The 26,143-nt window shown below is 36.4% G+C and overlaps 1 protein-coding gene across 1 annotated transcript in view; it reads left to right on the top strand.

The window, feature by feature from the left end:
* The window catches only part of GNAS (GNAS complex locus), a 115,921-nt gene that overhangs the window by 56,326 nt on the left and 33,452 nt on the right, over nt 1-26,143 (top strand). Inside the window, exons 4-6 of the mRNA XM_010569575.1 lie at nt 746-800; nt 886-1,005; nt 19,307-19,404. Of these exons, the coding sequence (XP_010567877.1) occupies nt 746-800; nt 886-1,005; nt 19,307-19,404 (273 nt within the window). The remainder of the gene's footprint in view (nt 1-745; nt 801-885; nt 1,006-19,306; nt 19,405-26,143) is intronic.

Raw genomic sequence — 26,143 nt, 5'->3', positions numbered from 1 at the left:
ATTGTCAGATTTGACATAAAATACAATACAAATATAGTAGAGGCAATGTTTTACACTCTAGTTTGCTTCAGCCTGCAGTGCTTTTTAATTTGGTTGCAGTTAATCCCAAATGATAGTGCTTATATAGAGCATTCCAAGTGGTTTTCTAACCTACTCTTCAGCTTGTAGTTAAAAGGTAATTTTACATATTTGGATTGGCCCTTTATTATTTATTTTAGATTTTACATCCAAACTGTTCGTTTTACTGTCTCTGTCAGGTTGAGTTCTCCGCTCTAGCTTTTTCTGCTATGACATAATTTTTGTGTTTTAATTTTTTTGTACTTTGGGATTCTTTGGTCTCCTTTCCTTTGTTTTTACTTTTAATAACTTATCAATTTTTTCTCTATTGTTTCCAGTTCATGCTTTTCTAAATAACTTCAATGTATGTCTAGTATTTTGCATTCAAATGAATCAAAATCGGTTTGATTTTGCAGAATGTCTTAGTCCCAGTCTAAGAGTGCAGTAAGTTTTTATTTAAGCCTAATTAGATACTGATTTATGGATACAAATAGATGTTTACTGTTTAAGTAGAAAAGTTATGAGATATTTAGTCAAGTCTGTCTACAAAAATGTTCAGTAACTGAGAGCACTTTAGTCAATAGTGACAATATATTTTTGATAGAATGCTTTTCTAGTCCATGTTCTGTTTCAAAAAATATTCTGCTTTTATGGCTTATAAATTTAATAATGTATTTTTTCATTACAGGGAGAAGAAAATGAAAATTCAGGATATTAAAAACAATATTAAAGAAGCTATAGAGGTAAACTTAGGAGCTATTGCTTTTAATTATTCAAAGCTAGCTATTTAGACACTTTCTGCAATATTTTATTTTTATTTCTTTGCAGACAATAGTGACAGCAATGGGCAATTTGGCACCTCCAGTTGAACTAGCCAATCCAGAGAACCAGTTTCGAATCGACTACATCTTAAATTTAGCTAACCAGATAGACTTTGATTTCCCACCGGTAAGTAAATAATTCAAATAGGCTGCAGTCATGCTTTTTCGCAAATTGTTATGTTTCACTGCACTGTAGTAAATATTTACAAAAAACAGTGAGCTGCTCTTTGGGAATTACTACAGTAGGTGTCTTTGGTCAGTGCTAATCAAATAAAGTGTATAGCAACACAGCTAAAATATTTAGGCTGATCCTTTATGAACGCAGAGACCCTTATCTAGTTCCTTGTGCTCTACTGAAATCATCTGCAGAATGAAGAGGGACGGTGCTGGCAGTAAAGTTTGGATATTGTTGGGAATTGCCCTGCCCAAAAGGAGTGAAGATACGCACAGCAGTCTGTTGATGATTAGCTGGCATTTAGTGATACTGTATTTCTCTCTTTGGAAGAATAGTAGAGTTTTCTTGTCGATTCAGACATGTTCTCTGACAGCTGTGTCAGCCAGACTTTCTGCGAAGGCTCCACACACTACGTCCTTGCCCCAACCCTCCCAGTCCTAGTTAATCATTCAAAATGCCAGCAGTCCCAGGGTAAATGCAGAAAGTATAATTATTTGGTTGGTGGTATAACTCTGTGCCCACTCACTGTGATTAATTTTTACTGTGTCTCAACTAGGCTAGTAGCAGAAGCCCATGAAAATACAGTTTGTAAACACTGAACTTTTAAGCACTGAGAAGGTATTTTTCACTACTTGCCATGAGGTACCTTATACTTGCAGTAATATAGGAGTGTTTCAAAGCTTGTATTCTCTCTCTGTGCACTGTTCCAGAGGGCTGAGGGTAGAAATTACAATGAAGTATCAAAATCGTGATCCATTTACACCAGAATTTTGTATCCAGCAGTAGTCCATCCTAGATGCTTGAAAGTGCAAGTGCAAATAGTAGTAAGATGTGGGATAGTTTGCACCGCAGCAAGGTTTTCGTAACTCTGATTTGTAAACATTATTGAACAAGCTAGTCTGTGAAACCAATGACAGTTACCTTTTGCAACTGTTGCTGCTTCTGGGAATTTCTCTGCTTTGGTCAGCCTTTATTAAAAGAAAAAAACAAACAACCAACCAAAACCACATACTTCGTGTGCAAGACAGAAGTCAGGTGCTATTACCAATTAGTTGGAGAAACTGGCATTGTAATCTTCAAATCCAGTAATTTTCAAAGTTCAGCAGGCACAGACAGGTTGATAGAAAGGGGGATGTATGATTCCTCTCTAGCACATAAAATGTAATATTAGTAAATTTATCTTAAAGAATCTTAAATAAATCAGAGATTTTGAGATTTTTAACTTGACACCTCTTTAATTTTGACACTTGACAGTATTATTCATAGGAGTATTTGGTCCCTTCATGGATGATCTCTTCTGCTAGGGGGACAAAAAAAAATGGTGCTTTGAAGATAGTTTTAGTGGAATATTCGAGAGAAAAGACAGTGGCTCCTTACTCCACCCTGTGTGCTCTTGAACTGGCTGCGTGCCCGCAGCTCCTACTGCCCATTGTTTTGTGATAGTTCAGGTTGTGATCTGTAACAATGCTGTAACAAGTTCCTGTGACCTACCTTGTACTGAAATACTTGATTTTCCTTGTCTCTTCTATCTCAGAGGGTTTTTTTTTCTTTTCTTCTATTCAATTGGAATGCAGTTATTTTTTAAAAATTCTTTTTCTTTCCCCTGAAAGGAAGGGGTAATTGTGTAGTGGTAAGTGAATAAGCCAAGTGTGTATAAAAATTAATAATTCAGTATGTATCGTCTCTGGTAGGATACATGGTAGCAAGCCCTTGATGTCTAAAGCAATAGAAATACACTTACTAGTCCATAAATAATTTCAAGTTCAGTGAAGAGTCTTCGATGTGTTGAATGACACACAACTTCAGGAATAACAGTGCTCCAATAAAACTAGCTTTTCTTCTCTGAGCAAAGGTACTGTGTTAAATTTTTAAGCCCTGAGTCTACAGAGGTTTAGGTGTGTGCATAACTTTGACTAGTGGCTAGCTTCATTGGCATGATTAACTAATTCATATGTAAATGTTTGTAGGGTTGAGGTTTTAAACTGGATGATATACATTAGCCACTAGGTTAGGAGCCACTAGGAAGGAGTATTGTTGGCTCCCTCAGCCCTCAGTGATTATATAAACTAATATGTACCTGATTTCCGATTTTGTCTGAATGTAGGTTATAGTCCTTTGGAACCTGAAAAACAACCTGCATTTTAATTGTGTATTTTAAATCAAGTTAAGACCTAGAATGTCCCTAGATGCCAACTCTCAGTGCATGGTATCAGAAATACACGATCCTTCAGTACCTCTATAAGAATAATTTTGACTTTGTTATAAATTAATTAAAAGTACTTTGAAGAAAAATTAATTTTCTGTAAATGAAAAGGATAGCCTTATGCTAGTTATGCTTTATATCTAAGGAAATCTTGATTATTTACTTTCTCCTCCAGAATTTCATAAACTGGCAGCTAAACCTTTTTCTATATAGAGTATTAATGCAGAAGAAGGGAGGGGAATTCGAAGCAATGTTATCAGTACGTGATGCTGTCTGTTTTGAGTTGTAGAACTTGCTTTCTGTCTCTTCCATTTTCTTCATGGGGAATCATATTTCAGCTGTTATGAAGGCATATTTTCCTCAGTGTAATATTTGATGCTGCTCTTCTTGGCCATAGGAAGAACATGAAGGTAGGGAGAAAGAACACTCATGTACCAAGGAGATATTCTTTGAGGGTTCTGAGTACTTAGCACCATACTCTTTAAAAATACAAGTCTGTTTTGCTTCCCTTTAAATGCCCATTCATCTTTTTCTAAACATTAATTTAGCAAGCTCTCCAGAAGGCAATGCACAGACATACAGAGTTTAGCGCTAGGATTGTGTAGTTTCTTCTCCAGCTACAGGGGTTCTTCTTTACAACGTAAGAGACTTCATCCTTCTTCTGTACATGAAGGAGTAGTTCAAATGAAGTTTAAAGTCCACACCAAAATCTGTGTTTGTAATTACCTGTTGTACAGGAGCTAGAATTCAAGTTTCCTAACAGCAAGGTTCAGTGTAGTGTGAAAGGCAGAAGAAAGTAAAGGAAGAATGTGGGAGCTTTACAGTGTGATGTTAGTATAGGGGTCTGGCTCTACATATCTAGGATTCAAAGATCAACTTTTGTATTCTGATATTCTAATTCTTTTCTTAGTTTGTGTCTCTGTCTGGTTTGCAGTTTTTGACTTACAGGAAATGTGTGTCATTTGTATACAGCATATTGTATTGAATGATAAAAAAAATAATTAAAAAACCAACTCGATTTCAAAACAATGTTGGTACAATGCAATGCTAGGTTAAACATTCCCATTAAAATTGAAAATTTAGGATGTTGGAGATTTATTAATTCAGCACACTTGGTATTAAGCAATTAGATTTCTTGAATACAAATAGTAGCATATGGGGAAAGGAAAAGAGTAGTACTTACTGAAAGGAATTCTGTCCACATAATCATGTTGGCGATTTAAAGTATCGCAATATTTAGTAGATCAAATCTGTAGCTCCTTTTGCAGTCCTTCCGTGTTGTTTCACCATACCGCTATTGGCAAGAACCTAGCAGAGTTTCACTCTCAGAGCCAATGGTCCAATTTGTCTTTGGTATGTTTTCAACAGACAGGTTCTAAAATGCAAATTACAAAAAGAAACCCCAAACTATGTGACTGAAGTGAATTGATAGAGGCTAGGAACATAACCACATTGAAAACCTGCGGAGAATGCTAATTAGTAATATTCCAGGCAAAACAACTAAGTTCATGTTTTTACGTGAAGTATTTTCTGCCTTAGCTTATTGTGGACTTCTAAAATAGCTTGAGGACATAATATCTCCATGGGTAATGGAGTGCTGTTCTGATTTAGTTTTGCAAAATACTTTGCTCCTTTTGGAGGTAAAATCTATTCTTATTAGGCTTGTTGCACAGCCTTTTCTTAGAGCAGAGCAGAATGGAAATAACAGAATTGTAATCAGGTCCATGTAATCTATTGTTATTATGAATAGCACTGATAAATATTGTGTGTAGTATTCTATTTGCATCACTGGGAAACATTCTTGCTAAAATGGCAGGACATTAAATGACTAAGTCTTGCAAAAAAAGTCTAGCCCTGCTACTTTGCATGAACACTGAGAATAACAGGGAGGTCATGCTTTCCATAGAGAATTACTGAAAGCAGAACTCAATTTTTTCTAAAATACTACAGTACCAATTTTTTATGAAAGATTATTATTTAAGGAGGACCATTATTGTTGCCTTTATTCAAGTTGGATTTTTATCATGCGATTAAATTGTCACTGGCCAGCATGATGACTTTAAGCAAAGGAAAAGAAAGTTGAAGAAAGAAAACCTCCAAGTTAATCAAACTGAAGTCATTTGAGACAACTGAAGCATTTAATTTTAATAACGGAGCTGATTGTGAATGCGCATTAGTTAAACCCTTAGAAATGAGGTAGTAATCTGTGTGTTGATGTATTGGTACAGATCTGAAGGCATACATGTAATTACTGCTGCTGGGCTTGTGTTTTAAGATTACCTCATGATAAATAATATTTTTTAAAAAGAATAAATTTATAAGTGATTTAGAAATTATAAAATAAACTATGCTCATAATTGAGGCTCTCTAATGAAACAAGCAGTGGTTTGCTTGAGCAGTAAATTTGAGACCTTGCCCGAGTTTGTGCTAGAACTGCTCTTTTAGTTATCTCGCACTAGCTAAATTTTGTAGGAGTAAATTTTACTCTTTAACTTTCTGTGTAACCAGATTAATACATGCTTTACAGGATCAGTGTGGCGTGTAAGAACAAAGACCTTGCAAATCAAAATTTCAGGCTTTTTTAACAACTATTCCATCAGTTAAAATGGAAAAAAAAAAGAAATTATGCTTGTAGTTGAGGCTTCCTTAATGGCATTTCTATCACTATTGTCCTTTGATGCATTCAGCTCAACACAATTGTGTGTGTATGTTTTCAATGTAAAAAATCAACCTTATAAGTATTTTCAGTAACTCTGACTAGCTGTATATCTGTTTCAAATATAGGGTGATGTTGGGTTAGCTGGGTTGTAGAGGTGATATTTTTATTCCTGTACTGCGTGCCAGATAGTGGTTAGGATATTTTCTCCATCCCTAGTACCAACTAGAATAGTGGTCTTTTTCTCATCCCTTTCTTTTTGCTCTTTTAGAAGAGGAAAGGAAATGCTCTCGTTCTGTGGACATTTCTCTTTCCAAGATCAACCAATTTGAACCAAGCTGCCAAATAAAACCTATTTATATTGGGTCACAGTCCCTTTATAATTCTCTTGGTTTAATGAAATATTCAAAATAGCAGAACAGTATTTACAACTGCCTATTTTTAATTGATCTGGAGTCAGCTGAAGAAGATGTCTCTTAAATACCATAACAACTTCAGAAAGATTTCAGAATATTAGCTATTGAAATGCAAAATAACTGGGGAATCACTCCAGCCTATGGCTCTCTAGATCTAGGAAAATACATGTTCAGAAGAGACGCGATCATTTTTAGGGTGTTGGTGAAATTATCTGCAGGTTTTTTGGTCCCGGTTTATTTTTTATTACACTGCTCCATTGTAGTTATCTTGAATCTCTCACTACCAGTGCTACTGAATAGGGTTTTTTTATGGTTTCTGAGTGGTGTCCTTGAGGCCGAGCTTTACCACATGCTGGCTTCAGCCTCAAAGCCAGCTTAGCATCCCCTCTGCCCACAGCCATCCCTTCCCTCTCCTCCACACCATGATGTGCCACCCTTACTTGCACCAAAAAAACCTCCGTTGGGTCCCCAGCATAAATCAGACCATTGAACCGATCCAGGTTAAAAATAACCCTGGTAACCCTTACTCCTCTCTCTTCTATTTTGGGGAGATTATTTTTAACAGGGATCAGTTTTGAGGGCTGGTTTATGACATGGCCTGTAGGCAGTGTGGTACAAATGAGGTGGTACAAATACATCAATGCACAGCAGGGTCAGAGGTGGGGGTAGGAGTCCTTAAAATATTTTTGATACCAAAGTCTTCAAGAAAGTAACAAGAGTAAGAATCTCAGTAAGAAAAGATGTGAACTGGGATCTCTTTGCTGCCAAAAATGTTCCTTAATTATGTAGGCAACAGAACAAAATTATCTGTCCCTGTAGATAATCACCCTGATGTGTATAATGATAGATATATTATTATTCCTGTCTAAATACATCATGAAAGAAGAAGAGAGCTGTTCTGGTTTGACAGCATCACTAGCTTTATAATGTAATGACAAACGTATTCACTCTTAATGGGGGACATTTCCCATGAGGCTCTCTTAAATGTCACAGATTTTGGGGTGTGAAAGTAGGCAAAACATTTTCTCTGGTGGGAATACCCATGGGAAGCTGGGAACCCTGGTGGGACACAGAGCCTGGTTTCTTGGGTGTCTGGATAATATTGTATGCAATTTGGGCAGCTATCACAGTGAGAAAATTTGAGGATTTTGCTTTTTCTTGTCCAGACTCTTTATGATTTTGAGCAAGTCACCCCAATGTCCTATATACTTTTTTTTAATGCCCTATGTATCTTGTTATCTGTAAAATAGTGATAATGTATGTATCTTGGAGATGCATCTTGAGGTGCAAAATTGGTAGAAAATGTGGGTATGTGAAGTACTTTTAACTCAAGAATGTTAATGTTGTTAACAAAAAGGAATGGAGAGTAGTACAGACAGTATCAGCAGACTAGATCCTCTGAAATCTTGACTTGCTCTTTTTTAAATCTCCCATTATCTTATCTACACAGAGCAGCTCCTTCTAAATGGACTTCTAGATAATCCAATTGAGTTTACTTGATCAGAGTTTAACAGGACTTAAATAAAGCTGGTTTTCCTATCCTTTAATAGTAGAAGTAAATTCTTGAATACAGATTAATTAAAGAGTTCTTTTGAAGCCTTCTTTTAGTATAGTGACTCTGAGGTAGGCAGCCACTTGATTTCACTTCTGTTTCTCATAATTAAAACATGTATAACTACTAATGGTTTGCAAATGAATCTCCTGAAATCTCTGGGTTTTGTCCAGATGGATAGATGCCCGATATGAATGTTTTATTCTTATGGATGAATAGCAGTATCTAGCCAATTCTGGCATTGCTAACCAATTTATTGGAAGTGATCTTTTTTAATTTCAGCTTCAGTCTGCAGTACCTTAAATTTTTGTTAGGCTGTGAACTAGCCCATTGCATCATACTAAGAAATATTATTTTCACACAAAGCTTTTTTCATGAATAATTGAAATGAAAATGTATTGAGCGTAAGCATAAAGTACTATCTGACTTATTTGGTGACTAGACATTATTTTAATGAGTAAGAGCAAATACTGTTAGAAAACTTTGTTTTTAGGTTCCCAAGCAAATTTCCTGGTGGCCATCTTTTTTGACAGCGGTTGTCATAGTAGTTGTTATCTGGAGTAGCAAGCTTTCGGATGTGCAGGAATTTCCCGGTGGTCCCACGTGGCCGCTGTAGCTGTGCTGGGAGCAGCTGCCTATGGTGCATGGTGGAGGGGCTCTCGTACTCCGGGATGTGTGCTGTGACTCAGGGCTCTATATGTCCCTTAGCAGCTGGTAGGTGAATTCAATACTGTGCATTTTATTGGTCCTGTTTCTTTTGGTCCAAGAAACAATAAAGTCTTTGGGATTTCTGTAGGAGCATGCATAATTTATGCAAAACTCTTTTTATCTACAGGAGAGAACTTGTTTGTTGTTTGTTTTTTTTTTAAAAAGCAATTCTTTAGTAAAATGTATGATTAGAAACTGTGTGTACATATATAGTAAATAAACTTTAATATGGGAAGTGCTCTCTTTTTACACCTAAGTGTAAAACTATTTAAATTAAGTAAAAAATGTTTATGCTGTGTATGTTTTGGCTGCTGAAGTTTTCCAGAAATCAAAGCACTGACTAGGAACCTAGGCTTTTTCAAAGGGAAGAAACCATTTGTAGCATCTTGTAGAAAAATTAATCACTGTAGTCCATTTCGTTTGCTATACCATTCAGTAGTTTGACATTAGACATTAAAAATAGGTTAGTTTCATTTTAAAACTGGAAGAAAGAAAAAAATATCATTGAAAGGTAGAAATTCATTGCTTCCACAAAGCAGAATGCTGTGGTGACTGGAAACAATTATTTAATTCACCAGCTACATAAAAAAAGCTTTTTTAAAAATATATTTTGATAAGCCTTTAATTTTGCTATACTTCATGCATCCAGCTAGAATTACTTATTAAATAAAGTTAATAATGCTGTTTTTCTTAATTTAAATGGAACTTTGGTATCCATCTAAAACAAAGATCATGGACAGAAAGAAAGTGTAGCAAATAAGAAAGTGGCACTGGCTGGCTGGTGATGAAATAAAGTAAGTAAAAATAATTTTAAAACGTATTAACTTAGAAAATTGCTTCCATCCATTTATACAATATTCATCTGTTTAGCAAAAGTAACACACACACAGACTTGTATGTATCAGGAATTCAACATTTTTAATGGATACCAACTAATGAGCATTAAGCTTTGAGAAATAACAATTTAAATATTATGCATAGTAGGTTTGATTTTGATAATTTAAGTCAGTGGTTCGTGTTTTTACTTTAATATAAACTTTGGTTTATCTTGCTGTCTAGTAATGAAGGTTGTGTATTTTTGTTCATTTGTCTTTGTCCTTGTTTTCCTCAAATATAGGTTAAGTCCCCTAGTTTTCACCTTGTTTTAGAGTTTCTCTTCATCCCGAGTTTTAATTTTTAGGAAGAAGCTTGAGAATCTGTTTTTCTGAAGAAAGTCGAAAGCTATCAAGTATCAGCATCTCTGTAGGAGGAATTTCATTAATTGTTAAGCCCGTATTCAGTAAAATTACATACATATTTAGGCCGGTCTTTCAGAAGAACAGTAATATTACAGTACCTCGACTTTACATATAGCCTAAATAATGAGTACATGTGTATTTAAAAAAAGAAGAAAAAAAAAAAGCCAGTCTCCCTTCTGAGTTTTGGGAACAGAAATGAGATGAAATGTAAGAGTTAAGCAGCTTTACTAATTAGCATTGCTTTTCTATATAGTGATTAGTCTCCTGATTTGTTTGCTGTAGTCCTCCTTGCTACAGCTAATTCGATTTTTAAATGTGGCAGCATCTGCAGGAACAACAATTGTTCTACCTTCTGGTAATCCAGATTTTATTGCCAGTAACCACAATTTCTAACTGCAGTGAAAATGGGGATGCTATTACTTCTTATGCTTCAGTTTGTTATGTGCAATAAAATAAAACATATTCTGGGCATGAAGGGAAAATATTTTTGGCTAGAAAATTAAAGGAATATGCCCTTTGAATTCTGCAGTGCTTTCACCGAAGAGTTCACATATTTTTGTTGAAATCCCATAAGGTTATTTCCTTAAATTGGAGTAGCTACAATCCAGGACTTCAGACAATGGACATTACCTGCACATCTTTTCTGTAGTGCAGTCGTTTTTATAGTACAAAACCCCCATCCTATATTTTGCTTTATTATTTATTGGCATTTGAAGTAAAGGCTAATGCTTTATTCTGCACTTGTATTTTTATCCAGTAAATTCCCACCATACCATATTTATAGGGTCATAAGTTCACATTTAGAAATCATTTGAAGAAATTGTGACTTAATTCCTCTTGATACATCTTCTTTGTTTTCCTCAGAGCAGTCTTAAAGAACAAGAACAGATTAATTCAATTTATGTTGAAATAGAAGAGCTGTCAGCTGAATTAAACAGGAAATAGGCATAAATTTAATATAGACATTCTTAAGCATTTTCTGGTTTTACTCACAGTAAGAGACTATCACCACATATTGGTGTACGCATAGATGAAATAAAATTTTACCTATGAGCCTGCCTAGTATTGCAATGGCTTGAGAAGAGTTTCTGTGAGAGGCTATGTGAAGACTTAAGTAACATGTCAATGTGCAAATTGCCCCGTGGACATGCTTTTTGGGCATACAACAAAAAGTGCTTTTGGGCGTAAAAATTCTGCAACGTACAAAGACTTGGAAATGTGATGGTAAACATGCTTCTAAAAAAATCATGACTTTGGTATTTTAATTTAATTTACATCATATCAGGTGAGTAAAGGATGAACTTGGATAAGCATGGAAGTAGCTAAAAAGAAAAAAGTGAAAAATACCGTGATCTATTTTACATCTTGATTCTGTGGAATACTCTTTCCTTTTTTTACACATGTCCCTCAGTGGTACATTTAAAGTTGTTTTTCATTATTCCAGTACCAAATACGATATATTGTAGTATGGCTAAGTTGTACAAAGTTACCTTTTTACATGCAGCCATCTGTGACTTCCCAACTGGGAGACTTTTACATGGAACAGAGCAACAGGGAGTGTGTTATTAGTTCACGAATTTATGGCAGAATTAAAAAAAAACCCAAACATGTCAGGTCCCAAATCTTGAGAGAGATCCACAAGCACAGACCTTTTCCCTTGCCAAACTTGAATGGAAGCTGGTGAGAGCTTGTGTGCGAATGAAGGTGTGTGGATGAACAGGTATTTACTTGTGTATTTGCTGCTTGCATGACTCCAAGTTTTGATCCTGCCACAGACATGAATGCCCAGAGCAGACTGGAGCTGTTAAGGGTATCGTGTTTCCTAAATGCAAGCATCTCTTCTGGTAGAGTCCTGCTCTTCAGAGAAGCAGCAGGTTTTCAGGGTTTTCAGCTTGCCTTTGGAGGGTACATGACATTTCTTCAGTGTTCCAGTAAAATTTAAGATTTCTTAAGGTCCCAGGAAACTGGGTAACTTTTTATTCATTAAAAAAAAAAAAATCCCAGCAGATAAACAGAACTTTTAATTAATCTATTGTAAGTGTATGTGAGCTTGATTTCTCCATGTAGACTGTATCATAAGTCTATGAATACTTTTATGAATATAGATTCTACTTCTTCAGAAAGATTGTAAGATTATTAGTGATCTGTCCTTGGGATTTGTCTGAATTTAAAATGAGGAGTAACTATTTTATCTCTTACCCTTTTCTGTTGGTGGAAGTTTCTAGCAAAAATAGGCTTTTTGTTTCCAATCTGAAAGGGGGCAGCAAAGTTGCTGTATGGTCCAGGGTTCAACCCATTATTTGAAATGGCGCTTGTTCTTAGCACTGCGTAAGGTAATACGGTCATTTTATTTGACTGTTTGTTTTAAATTTATTATATATTCATTACACAAAAAGCAACTAAATGACGTAGTATGAAAGACATTTTCCAAACCCTAATTTAAGGCTCAAAGGAAATTTCTCAGAGTTTTATTAAACCTTCTTTCTTAGCCAGAGGTCTACAAAAATAGCTAATGGTTGAAATGCCTCTATTGCTGCTCTCTACTGCCCCAAGAGAGAGCTGGAATGGTATAGGAGACTTCTTTGTGAGCCTTTTATGCTATCAGTAAGATTAATCCATTAATGAATTGCCTTTCCGTGTGTGAGTACACTCTGAAGAAGCAGAGGAACATTGATTACTCGGTTTAAAATTGCAAAGGAATCTTGACAAAATGGTGAGTAGGGTCCACATCTGCCAACTTCCATCTTAGTGCTCTTAACCAAAAGTGAGTTATTCCTCCCTAATGAGCGTGAAGTGCTTTAAATAGGAGTTGTGTGAAAGGATTAAATCTAAGCAGTGTTCTAGTATCAACAGATTAAGTTTCTGTGACAATTAAACTTCTTGTGAAAGTAGAAATAAAAGAGAAATAGTGCGATATTATGCTAGTGAGGCCTTTTAACCAAAGGCACTTTGTAGATTATGGGTATGGAATTGTGTGTTGGCACATTTCTCAAATACTGTGGTGTTTTGAAACTCTTAACAAAGGGGAAAAATGAAAGTTCAAACTTCACAGGAGTTACTTAAATAAAATTCCTTTCCCACTGTCCATTCCTTGCAGCCACATCCAGTTTAATTTGTGCTACTAGAAATGTGAAGATACTGTAAGCAGAAAACCAAAAATTTTCAGCATCATTCTTAATTTCTAAGCATGAAAAACTGTTGATAATGAGACTGAATCCTTGCTGAAAATATTTCTGACTCAGTTATGGGAAGTGCTGAGTACTCTGGCCACTCCCAAAGAGTCTTGTATTCAGCTCTGGACACACGCCAGTAACTGGAGAATATCTTCAACTATTTGTAGGTATGTGTTTCCTTTGTGATATCATCGGCATATTTTCCCTAAAATAGCAAGCAATAATTAACACTTGTTCACACCATTAGGAATGCAGATGTTTCCCTATTCAAGTAAGTGGCTTATTAAACTGTCTGATTTGACAAATTTAACACATTCTAGTATCCCTGCCCAAACACAGGGGGAATGACAAGATGCCATCAGTTTCCTTCTCTGAGTGGCCTTACAGTCAATAGTAATAATTTGATTTCAGATATGAGCAATGAAAAATAAATCAATTTGTCGTGCATTTACTTATCCTGGAAGGAGAAAATCAACTTGTGCAGTTTGTCTTGGAATGCACTGTGCTGCCCTGCCGTCCTGTGACCTTGTCTTGTTCTAATGCGGTTCGTTAGTGGAATGCAGCAGAACTGCCTGACTGTCATGCAAGTAAAGTTCATGTGCCCCCACCTTGCAGACTAGGTTTGTAAAGGGGTTTGAAACCAATGGTCAATGTTATTTTTAAAAGCTGAACACGTTGGGAAGCAAATGTCCTCCAAGATACGATTTTACAGTTAGAAGCTGGTTTGGTTTGACCTTTAATCATTAGGCTTGTAAGTGGACGACCTATTTAAAACTCTTATTATGAAATGTGTAACTCCATGGGACAGTGAACTTTGCCCAGGAATTGAATCCCAGTTTTAACCACAACATTGTGTAATGGTTGTACACACCTTTTAGTAGGTAAGGTTTTTTTTCAATGGCATTGACTTTTGCTGGAATTAGTAAATAAGCTGTTATAATGATAGATCCACCCTATATTATATTTTACAAAGAAAAGGTAATGTTGCATGTCCACGCTAAGGTTCCTGTGAACATCGTGTCACAGTGGCAAGAACTGTGCCAATGTTTTTCCCTGCCAACATCCTAATGCCTGTAAAAAATTGCTTCATAAACATTTTTTTAAAAGTCTCTTGAGTATTTATATATCTGGAGGGAACAAAACCTTGTAGACAGTATGTCCAGTTTTTCTCTTTCATTTTCTGCTAGTATTTTATCCTTTTAGAATGCCTCTCAAAAGCTGATCTTGGTTCCTTTATTTTTTCCCAGGCCTGGAGTTTGTCTCTTGAGGATTATTTTTTTTAACAACCAAAATGCTCAACCTCCAAGTTCTTTAACACTTTCTCTGGTTTGACTTTTAATAAAACCACTGTTTACCTGCTGCCATTTATTCAATTTACTGAAATTTTCTAATACAAGTAGTTTTTAAACTTGATTAGAATCTGCATTGCCCCTTTTCTAATCCAGAATTGTGTCAGTAAGATCTTTCTGGAACAAAGTACTGTTTTCCAAGCATCCCTTTTACAGTATGATTTCCACTGATGGGTTTTTTTCTCTAAAAGTCTGCGAAGGTTCCTATAAGTGAACACAAGTGATGCACAAATGTTGCTTGTTGACTCATTGTACTGGGAAACTTTCAGCAGGTGGAGAAAGTGTTGTCTAATAAATAAAACATTAATCCTGAAATACATTTCTTTCACATAAATATGACTTTTTAAGTATCGTGGTGTTACAGTATGATGAGAGATGAGGCTTCCTCACCATCAGCAAGTCATGGTTCTTGATACTTCAGCTGTAAGTAAGACAGAGAAGGTTTACCCAGACAGTGGATTTTCTCAGTTTTTTATAGTTTCACAGAAGTGTATCCTGTTAGTTAGGGATTGTGCCTGGCATTCAAACTATGCCCCTGCCCAGCCTGAAAAAATTCAAAGTCAAGCCCTGTATGTTCTGTTCAGATTTGTGTTATGTTGGCATTGTTTTCCCTAAGTGTTCTACACAAGGATTTCTCCCTGTTTAGGGTTATGTTAGCACTTTGGAAAGTGTAAAGTCTGGTCTGGTGGTAAATAAATGGTACAATCTTGACATAATTCTTAGGAAGAACTCACTTCTTACCTTCCTTGGTGATGCCATGTTGTCATCACTTATGTTGACTTTTGTTGCTTTATACAGCTTCAGCTATAGTTTAAACAGGATCTTGGGTGTGTATTGTGTAACTGCAGCATTTTTTTTAAATGGAAAATGACATAACTTGAATATTTTTTTTGAGTTTAAGTATGCATAGGGCAAGAATGGATAATATGACCATACTTTGCAAACGCTATGGATCGTTTGGAACCTAACACTTAAATGCTGTTTATTGTGGAATGTCTTCTCAAACCAAATTGTTATTTAGTAGTATTTGTTTATTTTAGCTGTTTTGTTAGGAGTTCCATTTTATAGTGCAAGAGAAACCTGTGTTGATGCTGCTGTAGAGTCTGTTATATTACAATGTGCCAGCAAATGAATCAGTGTTATGGAAGCAAGAACCAGACATGTAAGGACTAGTTTTCTGGCTACTTCTTTTCAGGAAATTTGCCTGCTACTTTTGGATAATTTGTTTCCTAACTCATTGTTTTTAAAGATCTCATACAAATTAGACCTATTTAACTAAAAAAAAAGAAAAAAAAAGAAAAAAGAAAAAAAAAACACCCCCCCCCCCCAAAAACCCCCAACCAGACAAAAAAAAACCTGTTGCTAACTTGATTTTTCTAGCAGCCTCTGAAGCCCCTGTTTTACCTAAATACATAACAAATCTTGCGGTTTTACTCGCCTTCCGTGAGAGTAGCCCCAGGCTTACGTTCCATGACTCAAATGGGATGCTGAGGATTTTTTGTGTTATTCTTTCTTAAATATTATTTCAGAATTGTGGTTAGTGTAGGTGTATTTGGAAGGAGGGAGAATCTGGTTTTTTGCAACTAGCTACTATGTCTTAATTCCAAAATCCGTCACTAGTGGAAGTAGGCTTCTAATAAAGCAAGAGTGGAACTCTGTAAGCTTGGTTCCAACTTTTCTTTGCCGAACACCTTCCTAGTTTACAGTTGTGTAAGCTGGGTCAGCATTAGTCCCAAAATGTGTGCAGATATATTTAATGTGGCCTAAAGACAAAAGGTTGTTTATTAATAAAAGGCCTTTGTATTTGGCTATCACAAGTCATGTAGTTCAGTTTTAAAAACAAAATGAAAACAAACAACAAAAAAAAGACCAAAAGAAGCACAAAAAAACCACCCCAAAAAACCGCACTGTATCTTAGTATAATAATCTATTATTCATGACTTGTTGTAGATTCTGATTTTGAAATGCCATTAAAAAGTTCAAAGAACATGGACTTAAAATTCTCTTTCCATCACACATGGACAGTTAATAACCATATTGAAAAGATTGCATAAGTATTGCTGGTTATAGTTCAGATTAGCAGGACAGACATAAAGGCAGTATTAAGTATTTTATTGCGAATTAGGCCTAACAAGGCACAAACATTGATTATTATCCCATTATTGCAATCCACATATTTTCTTAGAAGTTAAGAACTGCCCTTAAAACACAGAGAGGACTCTCTTAAACTAAATCGTAGGCTTTTTACTATCAGTGTGTTTATGCAAGGGTCAGGAACTGGATTTACTTTTCATCCCATTTTAAGAGTCTAATTGCAGAAACTACTCCAAATGTTTCTTCACAAGGTATGATGGAGTTCATAAGTTGTTTGAAACAATTGCTTTATATCAGTTCTCTACCAGAATGTCATAGTAGTAGTGAGAAACAGTAGTGAGGAAGGACTTTTGTGTCTCATTTTTGTGGCAGACTTTTACTATGCTGTGACTTTTTTTCTTTAAGGCACTGCTCCTTTTCACTTTAAATGTACATTTGTAGGTGACGAAGAATCTTTGTTTTATTGCATTTTCTGTAAACTTATCTTTGCCTAGTTATTTGTTTACTTACTGTAATGCAGGATGAAGCAAGTATTTTGGGGTATGTTTGGAGATAATTGGCTTGGCAGATGCTGACCCCAGTTTGAAGTAGATGTCTATTTTAGAACCATATCTCTGCCAAATCTTCAATTAACTATCTGGAGTCTGGTGTAAGTTATCTTGATTAGATGGGAAATTTAAATGGTGTGTGTGCGTTTGAATCAGCTGCTGTTTCAGCAAAGAAATCTCGTACAATTGACGATTCAATTTTTCACTTTTCCAGCTTTGTGGTAATGAGTTGAGTGAATCATAAGATGTTCTGTATTAGACTACTGTTACTTTTAAAAAGAAACATATAAAGTCACCCCAAAAATGGGTTTGGTTCAAATACAGTGAGATTCCAGTTACTTCCCCCTCTCTCCTTTACTTTCTCATCCTACTCCTTTTTGCTTTGGAAAGATATTTTCCTCACTATGCTGTCATACAGTTGAAGATTGAAGGTAATTGACGGTTCCCCAACTGCCAAAAAATTGGAAAACTTCAAAATGAAAGCATCCAATGAACATAATTCCAGCACTGGGAGAAAGAAAACTGAGGACTAGAATTAAGATTTTGATTCGTCTTTTACTTCCTTTAACAGCAATTGGTTGTACAATCTACAAATACTAAAAATCAAGTAAAATCTTCTTAACCTGTTTACAAAAGAAATTTAACTGGTCTTTTTGTTCATGAACAGTTCATAAAAGCAGGGAACAAACTGAAAAGATACATCTAACACTATATATAAACTTCATAATATCTTTAAAATAAATTAGAATAAAATTTTACCCTAGAGAGTTTTTTAGCTGTGTAGTGTGCATTTACTATCATTTGTGTGCATGTGCAGCTGGTGAATATTTAATAGCAATAAAAGCAAGATCAAATTTACATTTGATGGGCTGTTTCCATCATTGGTATTCACAATTCTATGATCACACAATCACATATGCATCTTATACCTGCCAAAAAGAGGATGGTTTGAAAATCTGCATCACTAAATTTACTTTAAGATGCCATTTAAAGCATCTACTGTTCTGGTAACAGTTCAGGTGTTAGTTAACGTTCTGGTAGGAAAGTGAATTTTTAAAAAGATATTTTCAAGTGAAACCTTGGAAGTCACATTTGGATGTGACCCCTTTCTTTGTACTACACTGACAGTAGAAGAATGTGAGAGACTGATATCCCAATAGAGGGAGCGATTCCAAAACTAAGTTAATGGAGGAACCTTGAAGCGATAAAATGGCTATTTAAAATAATACATTTTTCTTTAAAATATTTCTACTGTAAAGAAAAGGGGTGAGGGGAGAAATAGAATATATACAGCAGCTATTTTAAAGGTCATGTGCTGTCCTGGATGCAAAAAAGCTGATATGGAGTAAGTCACCTGAGCCACTTAAAATCAGAATAAAAGTATTTAGTCCAAAACACTTTAAAAGTTCTGAGACAGAGCCAAGAAAAGTCCGTGGTCATTGATAAAAGTAACGCCCACAGTGGTGTGTGTATGTAAGTCACTAGGTTGCTGCTCTTTCTAAGTCTATTCAAAGTTCTTAGACTGATAGCCAGAAATACAATTACATATTGCACACACCCCTGCTGGAGCCAAAGTGCATATTTTATATGCAAAAAAGAATGGGCTTCTGTGTGTGTTTTATACTTGCGTTGTAGGTTCAACAAAACTGAAGCATTGCATTTTTGGCTGTCTGCTTTTGTATCTTGGCTTATAATTTTTTAGGTTGACACAATCAAAACACAATCTAGCTTTGTATCACTGTATTTCTTCTGTAGTTCAATATCCTTTTACACTGTAAAACAATAAATTAAAATGAGTTAAGTGATACAGAGTTAAGTAAGAATCAGATGTCTATATGGTCCCCAAAGAGCCTCACTAACTTGGAAAGTCAAAAACCTAATCATCATTTGCTACCTTTATGTAAGAATTACTGAGAAGTAGTGTTTCACTGAAGGAAAAAAAAAATAAAAATCTTGACAGCCAAATAAATATAACACGCAGTGGAGTAGTGAGTTAAAGAACAAATGTTACCGAAGAGTACTGATTATTAACAATGCCAACAGAATTGTCATTAATGACAAGTTAACCCTTCTTTCAGTATATAGTTGGGCTCAATCAAAATGATTGAGAAGCAGTTTTTTAAGTGTTACAAAACGTTAAAGTCAAAACAACTAAGAAAGCCAAGTGAACTTGTAGTCAGGATCTAAAAAATATTTAAAGTTTTTTGTTAAATATGTTACCATTTACTGTTCATTACAGTGGTAACGATATGTTACCATTTGCTGATTCTCTTTGTATGTAAATTCATTTTGCTAATACTATTTTTACTCTTTCAGGAGTTTTATGAACATACAAAAACACTTTGGCAAGACGAAGGTGTGAAAGCCTGCTATGAGAGATCTAATGAATATCAGCTGATTGATTGTGCACAGTAGTAAGTATAGTTTCTATTCTGCTGTATATTGACTGTGATATACAAAATTTTTTATTGGATGTTAATGACAGTGATTTGGATGGTCCTGATGCTTACTTTTCCTTACCTTGGAAAAGGGGAGTGTATGCTACGTAGTGAATTCTTGGTAATCAGCTATTCAGAGAGGTAGGAAAAACTGGCATTCAATTATACAACGATATCTATATTGAAAACCTTGCAGATGCTTTCAAATGGTCTTAATACAGGTGGACACCTTAATGCGATGGACAATTGTATTGTCTCAAAGACCAAATTTTCTGCTTCTTCTGCTTAGAACAGTTCCTTTCCAAATGACAGCTTCAGATACTGCAGCAAGTTTTAGTAAGTTGGAAAGTACGTTGGTGTGAAACATGCCCATGTTTGTAGCTTTTGTTTTTAGTGCAGTTTATTTATCTGAAAACAAAGAGATGGCAGCAACAATCATGGGCAGCAGCCTGTGATCAGTCACCAAGGCTTCTGCTTGTGTGCCTTCATGCACATATTTGAGAGTGATTCATTCTCTTCTGCTATTTATACCACTGTGATAATTAGTATCGTCATGAGAGACTCCTGCATGTTTGCAGTTACTTATCACATATAGCAGTATAGTATGGTTCAGAATTATTTTATGCCAAGATGTTTGTGATAACCGTGACCATTCCTGGTATTTTTGTTGCGTATACTCAAGAATTGCAGGACTTAAATTTGGAATATTAATGGTTAAAACTGTTCTTTGTTAGTTTATGTTCTTTCTACTTTTTTGGAGAAGCTGAAATAAGGTTTAATGGACAATTTTTCAGTGCCTCCCCATAAGAAGTTAACGTCAAATGCAGGTTTCTCATTTTACATGATGATGGAAATACAGTTTGTCTACTACTGCATCTCTTAAAGAATGTTTGATGAAATCAAATTTGTAAGGTTCTTTTGTTTGTTTGTTTGTTTAGGTAGACTTAAAGGTAAATCAACAATTAGCTCTTGCTGAAAAGAGACCAGGGAGATAATTTTACTATGACTTGCACAGCTCCAGGTCTTTAGGAGCCTCTTTGAAGTTTTGCCATTGTTTCTAGTGCGAATTTGTTTGATGTGTAGCGATGTCTTTTGCATTAGGTGACTAATGTTTGATCATTTGGCATGGATCTTTCTGCAAGTTCAGTTGCTACAAAATAAAAAATACTACAAGATTTTCATTTTCTGTCAACTATCCAGTAAATCTTGTCTCAGTGTAAAGCTGATAGAAATGGGGGAAAACTAGTTTTGTTTCTGATAGTGTTCGGTTATCTGTTTGTTTCTGGTTAGTGTTTGTTAATAGTCAGCTTCTATGACAGGAAGAAGTAAATATTGTTAAGCACTAAGGGGGTTTTCTGTTGCCCTTTTTTGGAAGAAGAACAAATTTTGTTCTGTCCTGAATGCACAGAAGAAAGCTAAAATTCTTATAATCCCTCATTGCTGGACATCAACTTTTTCATGGGTCAGCAAAGGGGATGGCCTTCATGATGGTTTTACCATCCTGCTCCATCTAGTGGAACACTTAATTCTACATCATAGGCTGTTGAGCCAAAAATAAACTTTGTACATTGCTGACAAATTACAGATTTATTTTTTTTCTAAGATACCATTGCTGTCTCCTTCTAAAAATATTTCATAATTCTAATATTTATTCAGTTTGATAGTAAAGTATATGATATTATTTTCTTGCAGAAGGAGCATTCTAATTGTTAGTTTTGGTAGTTCTTGTCCTTTCTGGCATTTTTGATCGTGCAGTGGCATTGTTTTTAATAACAGAATATGCAAAGTAAGAGTTTTTTAATGGGAAAATGTTTGCTTGGAGGTTAATGTCACTTTGAAATTCTGAACTTGTTTTTATCATACGAAATTTGCAAGGGACCTGACAAAAATTACTTCCTGTAAAATCTGACAGGATTGATACCTTGAAATTAACCTGGTGAGCACACCAAAAAAAAATGTAGCAAAGGCAAAATATAAAATGTAGCTGAGATGTCAAGTGAAGACTATTTTAATTTGAATGTGCAAGCTACTGTCATTAGGGCTAATAAAAGTTAGAAAGTTGAGCAAACTGTGTTGGAGTTGTCAGTTCTTTCAGAGAAGAGTCTTGGGTTTTAAACACTTTCCCCATTTGAAGGGCCTGTTTAAAACGAGAAAGGCATGTTTAAAATGGAAGGCAGAAAAGTGACTTTTCTCTTTCGAGATCAATCCAGCTTCCAAAAATCCCTTCTTGCTCTTGAAAGTTGAATAAATTCTTAAAATTAATGGATTCTTTGGTTGATGATCAACTTCAAAATTCTCAACAATGTTTCTTGTTCACAAAAATTAACTTCTTATAGTTGTTTGTAAAATTTTTAATTTTTTTTAAACTGTTGTTTTTTGAAGTGTGAATTGCTTACTGTAAAGTTTGTCTTGGTATGGGCTCATTTAACGTTCTGCATTTTTTTAAAAAGAAGGGTTTTTTCACTCTTGGAAGTGACACGGTTATATATAGGAAGCTTTGCAAGGTGACTGCCGAATGTTTAAACATCAATTTTGTCTGTGTTTCAGCAGGGAACAGCGAGGAGTGCATATCTTACAGGGCTTTGTTTGGCTTTCAGAAATGTTAATATCAAAATGAAATTCGTTTCTGTTTCTGCCAAACCTGGATGTGAAATGTATGCAGAGCTTCTTCAGGGATCTTGAAGAGTTTAGTATCGCCTGTCCTCAGGGAGCGGGCACATTGCAGGGCTTGTGGTCTGCTTGTGTGGCAGCTGTTCCAGGCAGCAGGCTGCGGCAGCTCCCGGCATCCTGCCTGCTGTCTTCTGGGAAGCGGCACAAGTCCTTTCCATCTTTTGTTAATGGTGTGGTGGTGGCAGTGAAGGTACTAGGAAGGCCATGAGGACTTACCTAGTTCCCTTCTGTTCGACATTGCTGCTTTTACAATTCTGCTTTTCGTGGATTAAAACTGGTTCTCCGTGTAGGCAGCTTAGCTGCAATCCAACAAAGGTCTTCTCAGAGTTAAGGACTGCATGGCGTGGCTGCAGGATGCTGGAGCATCTTGAAAGAAAGATGTTGGGGAGATGGAGGTTTAAACTCTTGCAGAGTTTGTGCCGAGGAAAGACGGGGACTAGCTGATGAGTCAGGAGCTCTCCTAGATGAACAAAGGGCAAGGAGAAAGCCACTTTTTACTTCTTGTCCTTTCCCAGGAAAGTGGGAACGAATATAATTCTCAACCTAATGTGTTGTATCTGCCTAACTCAAATGTAGGTGTTTAGTGTCTGGAAATGGTATTTTTCAGCTGCTTCTGAGCAGTAACTTTAAACACTACAATACTTCCTGCTGTCTCACGACAATTTTTCAGTGCCTCCCCATAAGAAGTTAACGTCAATATGCACTATTATCGTTGCTCCACCAAGTTTCTGGTTGCATTGGCTCAGAAAAGATGACTTTACCAAAAGCTACAGGTACCATCCTGGCTTTCCATTTAAATGCGGTTGTGATCTTTGGAGGTGTGAAGCTGGGAGGCCTGGCCAGTAACCTCACCTGCTGGAGAGCCCTTCTGGTATCCCACCCTTTATCCTCCAGCTCACTGGCTAAATGAAAATGTCACTTCAGAGGAGCCCTGTTCGTTTTGAAAGGGTAGCTGCCTCTGCTCATCATGAGCTTTACTGTACTTCCTGCCTAGGCATATTTTACAGTCTTGAGAGGCAGAGAAGGGAAAGGAGACTGTTTCCCTTTTCTTAACTGGACTTACTAAGTAATTAGTTTCAATTCTGCTTTTAGAACAACATGGTCTGCGAGGCTGTCACCAGTTTCCCTCTGAGAGGAATGTATTTTAGCTGTGAGGAGGGAGCATTATCAATGAGGAGACCAAATTTCATTGCTTTTGCATCTCGTGGGGATGTATACAGAAGAGAACGAATGTTTGTACTGAAGCTGCCATATGATACCACTCTTGGCTAATAATAAACAGAGGAATGCAGAAGTGTCTAGAATACAGAAAACCCCAAATGGTGATAAATAAATGATTTACCATTCTTCATATTTCTTCCCTGAAGGCACAGGATTGCATTTTATTTAGAATATATTACTTAACATTAAGACTATAGGAGCCATTTCCACTGAAATGTGCCAAGACCTGTTCGTCCAATATATGCCTTCTGTCAAATATAAACAAACACGTTCTCTTTGAAGTGCTGTTGTTGCTAATACTTCTACACAGCAGAGTAGTCAGAGTAAGTAGGATCTCTCCCATACGCATGTGCTGTTTGTGGCACGAGGGCATGAAGGATGCCAGCACCGTCCTGTAAGGTCTGACCCAAAGTCTGTGGATGTCCTGAAGAAAATTGCTTTGATGTCAGTAGCCTTTGGATTAGCTATGTAGCAAATCAAAAGCAAAGCCTGGGTACATGAGCCTCCTAGTGCTTTTTCTAGATGTGCTAATATTAGGCTGTGCCCACAGATCCTTGAATTTTTGCTATAGTTAGCCTTGGCCACCAATTTGATTTTGTGCTTCGTTTTACGCTATGCTTTCTCTGCGTATCTCCTAGCCGGCGCTTCCTGGTTTTGGCTGGGGTGGAAAAGGAAATAATGTGAGAGACAGTCTTTGCAACCCATTTCACACCCTCCGATATCAGGAAGGGCTGGAAGTAGCATGAGGGAGCCCATTCTCACGCTATTTCCTGCTGCCGGCCGTGCCGGCTTTTCTCCTGCCGCCTGCCATTTCGGGGAAGGAGAAGGCATGGGGAGGTGGCTGGTCTAGGTGCAGAGTCACGTTTCTCGAACTTCAGCACCAGCAGAGCCACTCCGATAGCTTGAAACTGTGCCAGGCTGCTCCAGAAGAGTTTTATGAGAAGTATTTTCTAAGATGTTTGTTTTTAAAATACTTATCAAAGAAAAGGGGGGGGGTGTGTGTGCAGCTATTAGCCTACTGCTGTGCAGGGCTGCTAAAGGATCAGCAGATGTGGACGTGCTGTTTTTTTAATTTCTAATTTGTTATGGGCTGTAAAATCTTTATATTTTTATTAAGATTTATGGTGTGTTTTATTTCTGGATTTGCTGACTTGTACAGAGCAATTAAGAGCCCCGATCTGAGCACTTAATGATTTTCTTCCACGTTGATTTCACTTCATGACAAAGTTCCCTTCATGGAACATGTAGTAAAGTACGTTTGCTGAAAGTCTCACCTTTTTAAATAGTGGCTGATTTATCAGTGGTACTACTGTTAGTCTAGTTTCTTACTCATATTATTTATTACTTTTTTTTCTTTTTACTTTCTTTAACTCAGTGTGGTTTTGGCAGAGTAGTTGCTCTGTCTTCTCCAGCTCTGCAAGCTATGTCTGCATATTCACATTCAACAGGACAGGAATTTCCCTGGCCTATATTCCTGGCATACGTGAGCGTCTTACGGACATTAACAATTATATTGTTAAACATTCCCGAGAGGAAGAATAATATTCATGTCCCCTTTCACTGATCTAAAACTGATGAGCTTGCCTACTGCTGTGTGAATTCTTTGGCAAGCCAAGGAATAGACCTAGATCATCTAACTTCTAATCCTTAGTGTTGATTATAAAACCCACCTCACTTTATTCCAGAGCAGTTACACGTAACTGAATTAGGGTTTCTCCCTACTCTTCTTCAGCCTGAGGGAACAGAGGATCATGTTTTAAACAAGGTTAAATTTCAATTAAAAAAAAAAAAATGCAGCCCAGGTTATATTTTCTCTGCAATACAATGGGGTATTGGGTGCAGAAATAGGTTGCTGTAGATGGGAAGCACAGTAACTCCTGTCTTTGCATGACTTTAGTGAAGTCACTACCGACAAAATGAGTCCAAATATATAAGCGGATGAATTACACCTAACTACTCCATGTGTCTGCCCTTTCTTGCCGACTGTCAATAGCAGGGATGTGCCTGCTGGCAAGTGCTGTGAAAACCAGATTACCTAAATTTAGCCAATAAATAGATTATGAATCCAACACATGTTCCCACTGTTGTCACAGCTGATCATAAATTCATAATTTCAAGCTACACTCAACCCCAGATAAACTTCTCTGTCTTCAAAATAAATTACATCCCAGTATGAAGCTAGGTAAAACAAAGGGTGTCCTGGAATAGCTTGCTTCTTGAGTCTTACGAATTAGGAGCACCAATATGTGAAAATACTAAAAGTGATGAGCCATAATGGCAGAAAGACCTTTACAAGTCCAAAATGTGAATAATCTAAGAAGTCATACCACAGGCTTTTGAGGTCTGTGCGATGCCCACTGCATCCTTCTGAATTATTGTGAAAGCGTTTAACTGTTTGCTCCAGGAATCTGATTTCTGCCTCCACTTTCACTCGCTCTGCCACTTGTAACCCCCCCGCACCCATCACCTTCATTCATTTGCCACTTTTATTTCTCCTTTGTTCCACACATCTGTTAATGTGTCAGTTCCTTTCTGGCCTTTGGCTGCAGATGCAACTTCCTTTCCTTGTCTAGTTGTAAATATTAGGGATTTTCCTCAGCTGGAGGCAGGGCTGACCTGATCTGAAGAGCATGAAAAAGCTGGGTTGGAACTTCTTCCCCAATTTCTTGAACCAGTCCTGCATCCAAATAGTCACACTTTGCCTTTTAGTTTAAGTGTATCACTTGCTAATGCCTGCAAGAGTTAAGGATAAACCCTAGTGCAAGTGTTCATGGATGCCTGATTTAGTGGTAATGGATGTTCATTTCTCAATGTGTTATATTTG

Source organism: Haliaeetus leucocephalus, unplaced genomic scaffold (assembly GCF_000737465.1).
Source record: "Haliaeetus leucocephalus isolate CR32 unplaced genomic scaffold, Haliaeetus_leucocephalus-4.0 Scaffold273, whole genome shotgun sequence".
Taxonomy (NCBI): domain Eukaryota; kingdom Metazoa; phylum Chordata; class Aves; order Accipitriformes; family Accipitridae; genus Haliaeetus; species Haliaeetus leucocephalus.
The sequence above is the reverse complement of the archived record's forward strand: the minus strand, read 5'-3'. Positions and strand labels throughout refer to the sequence as shown.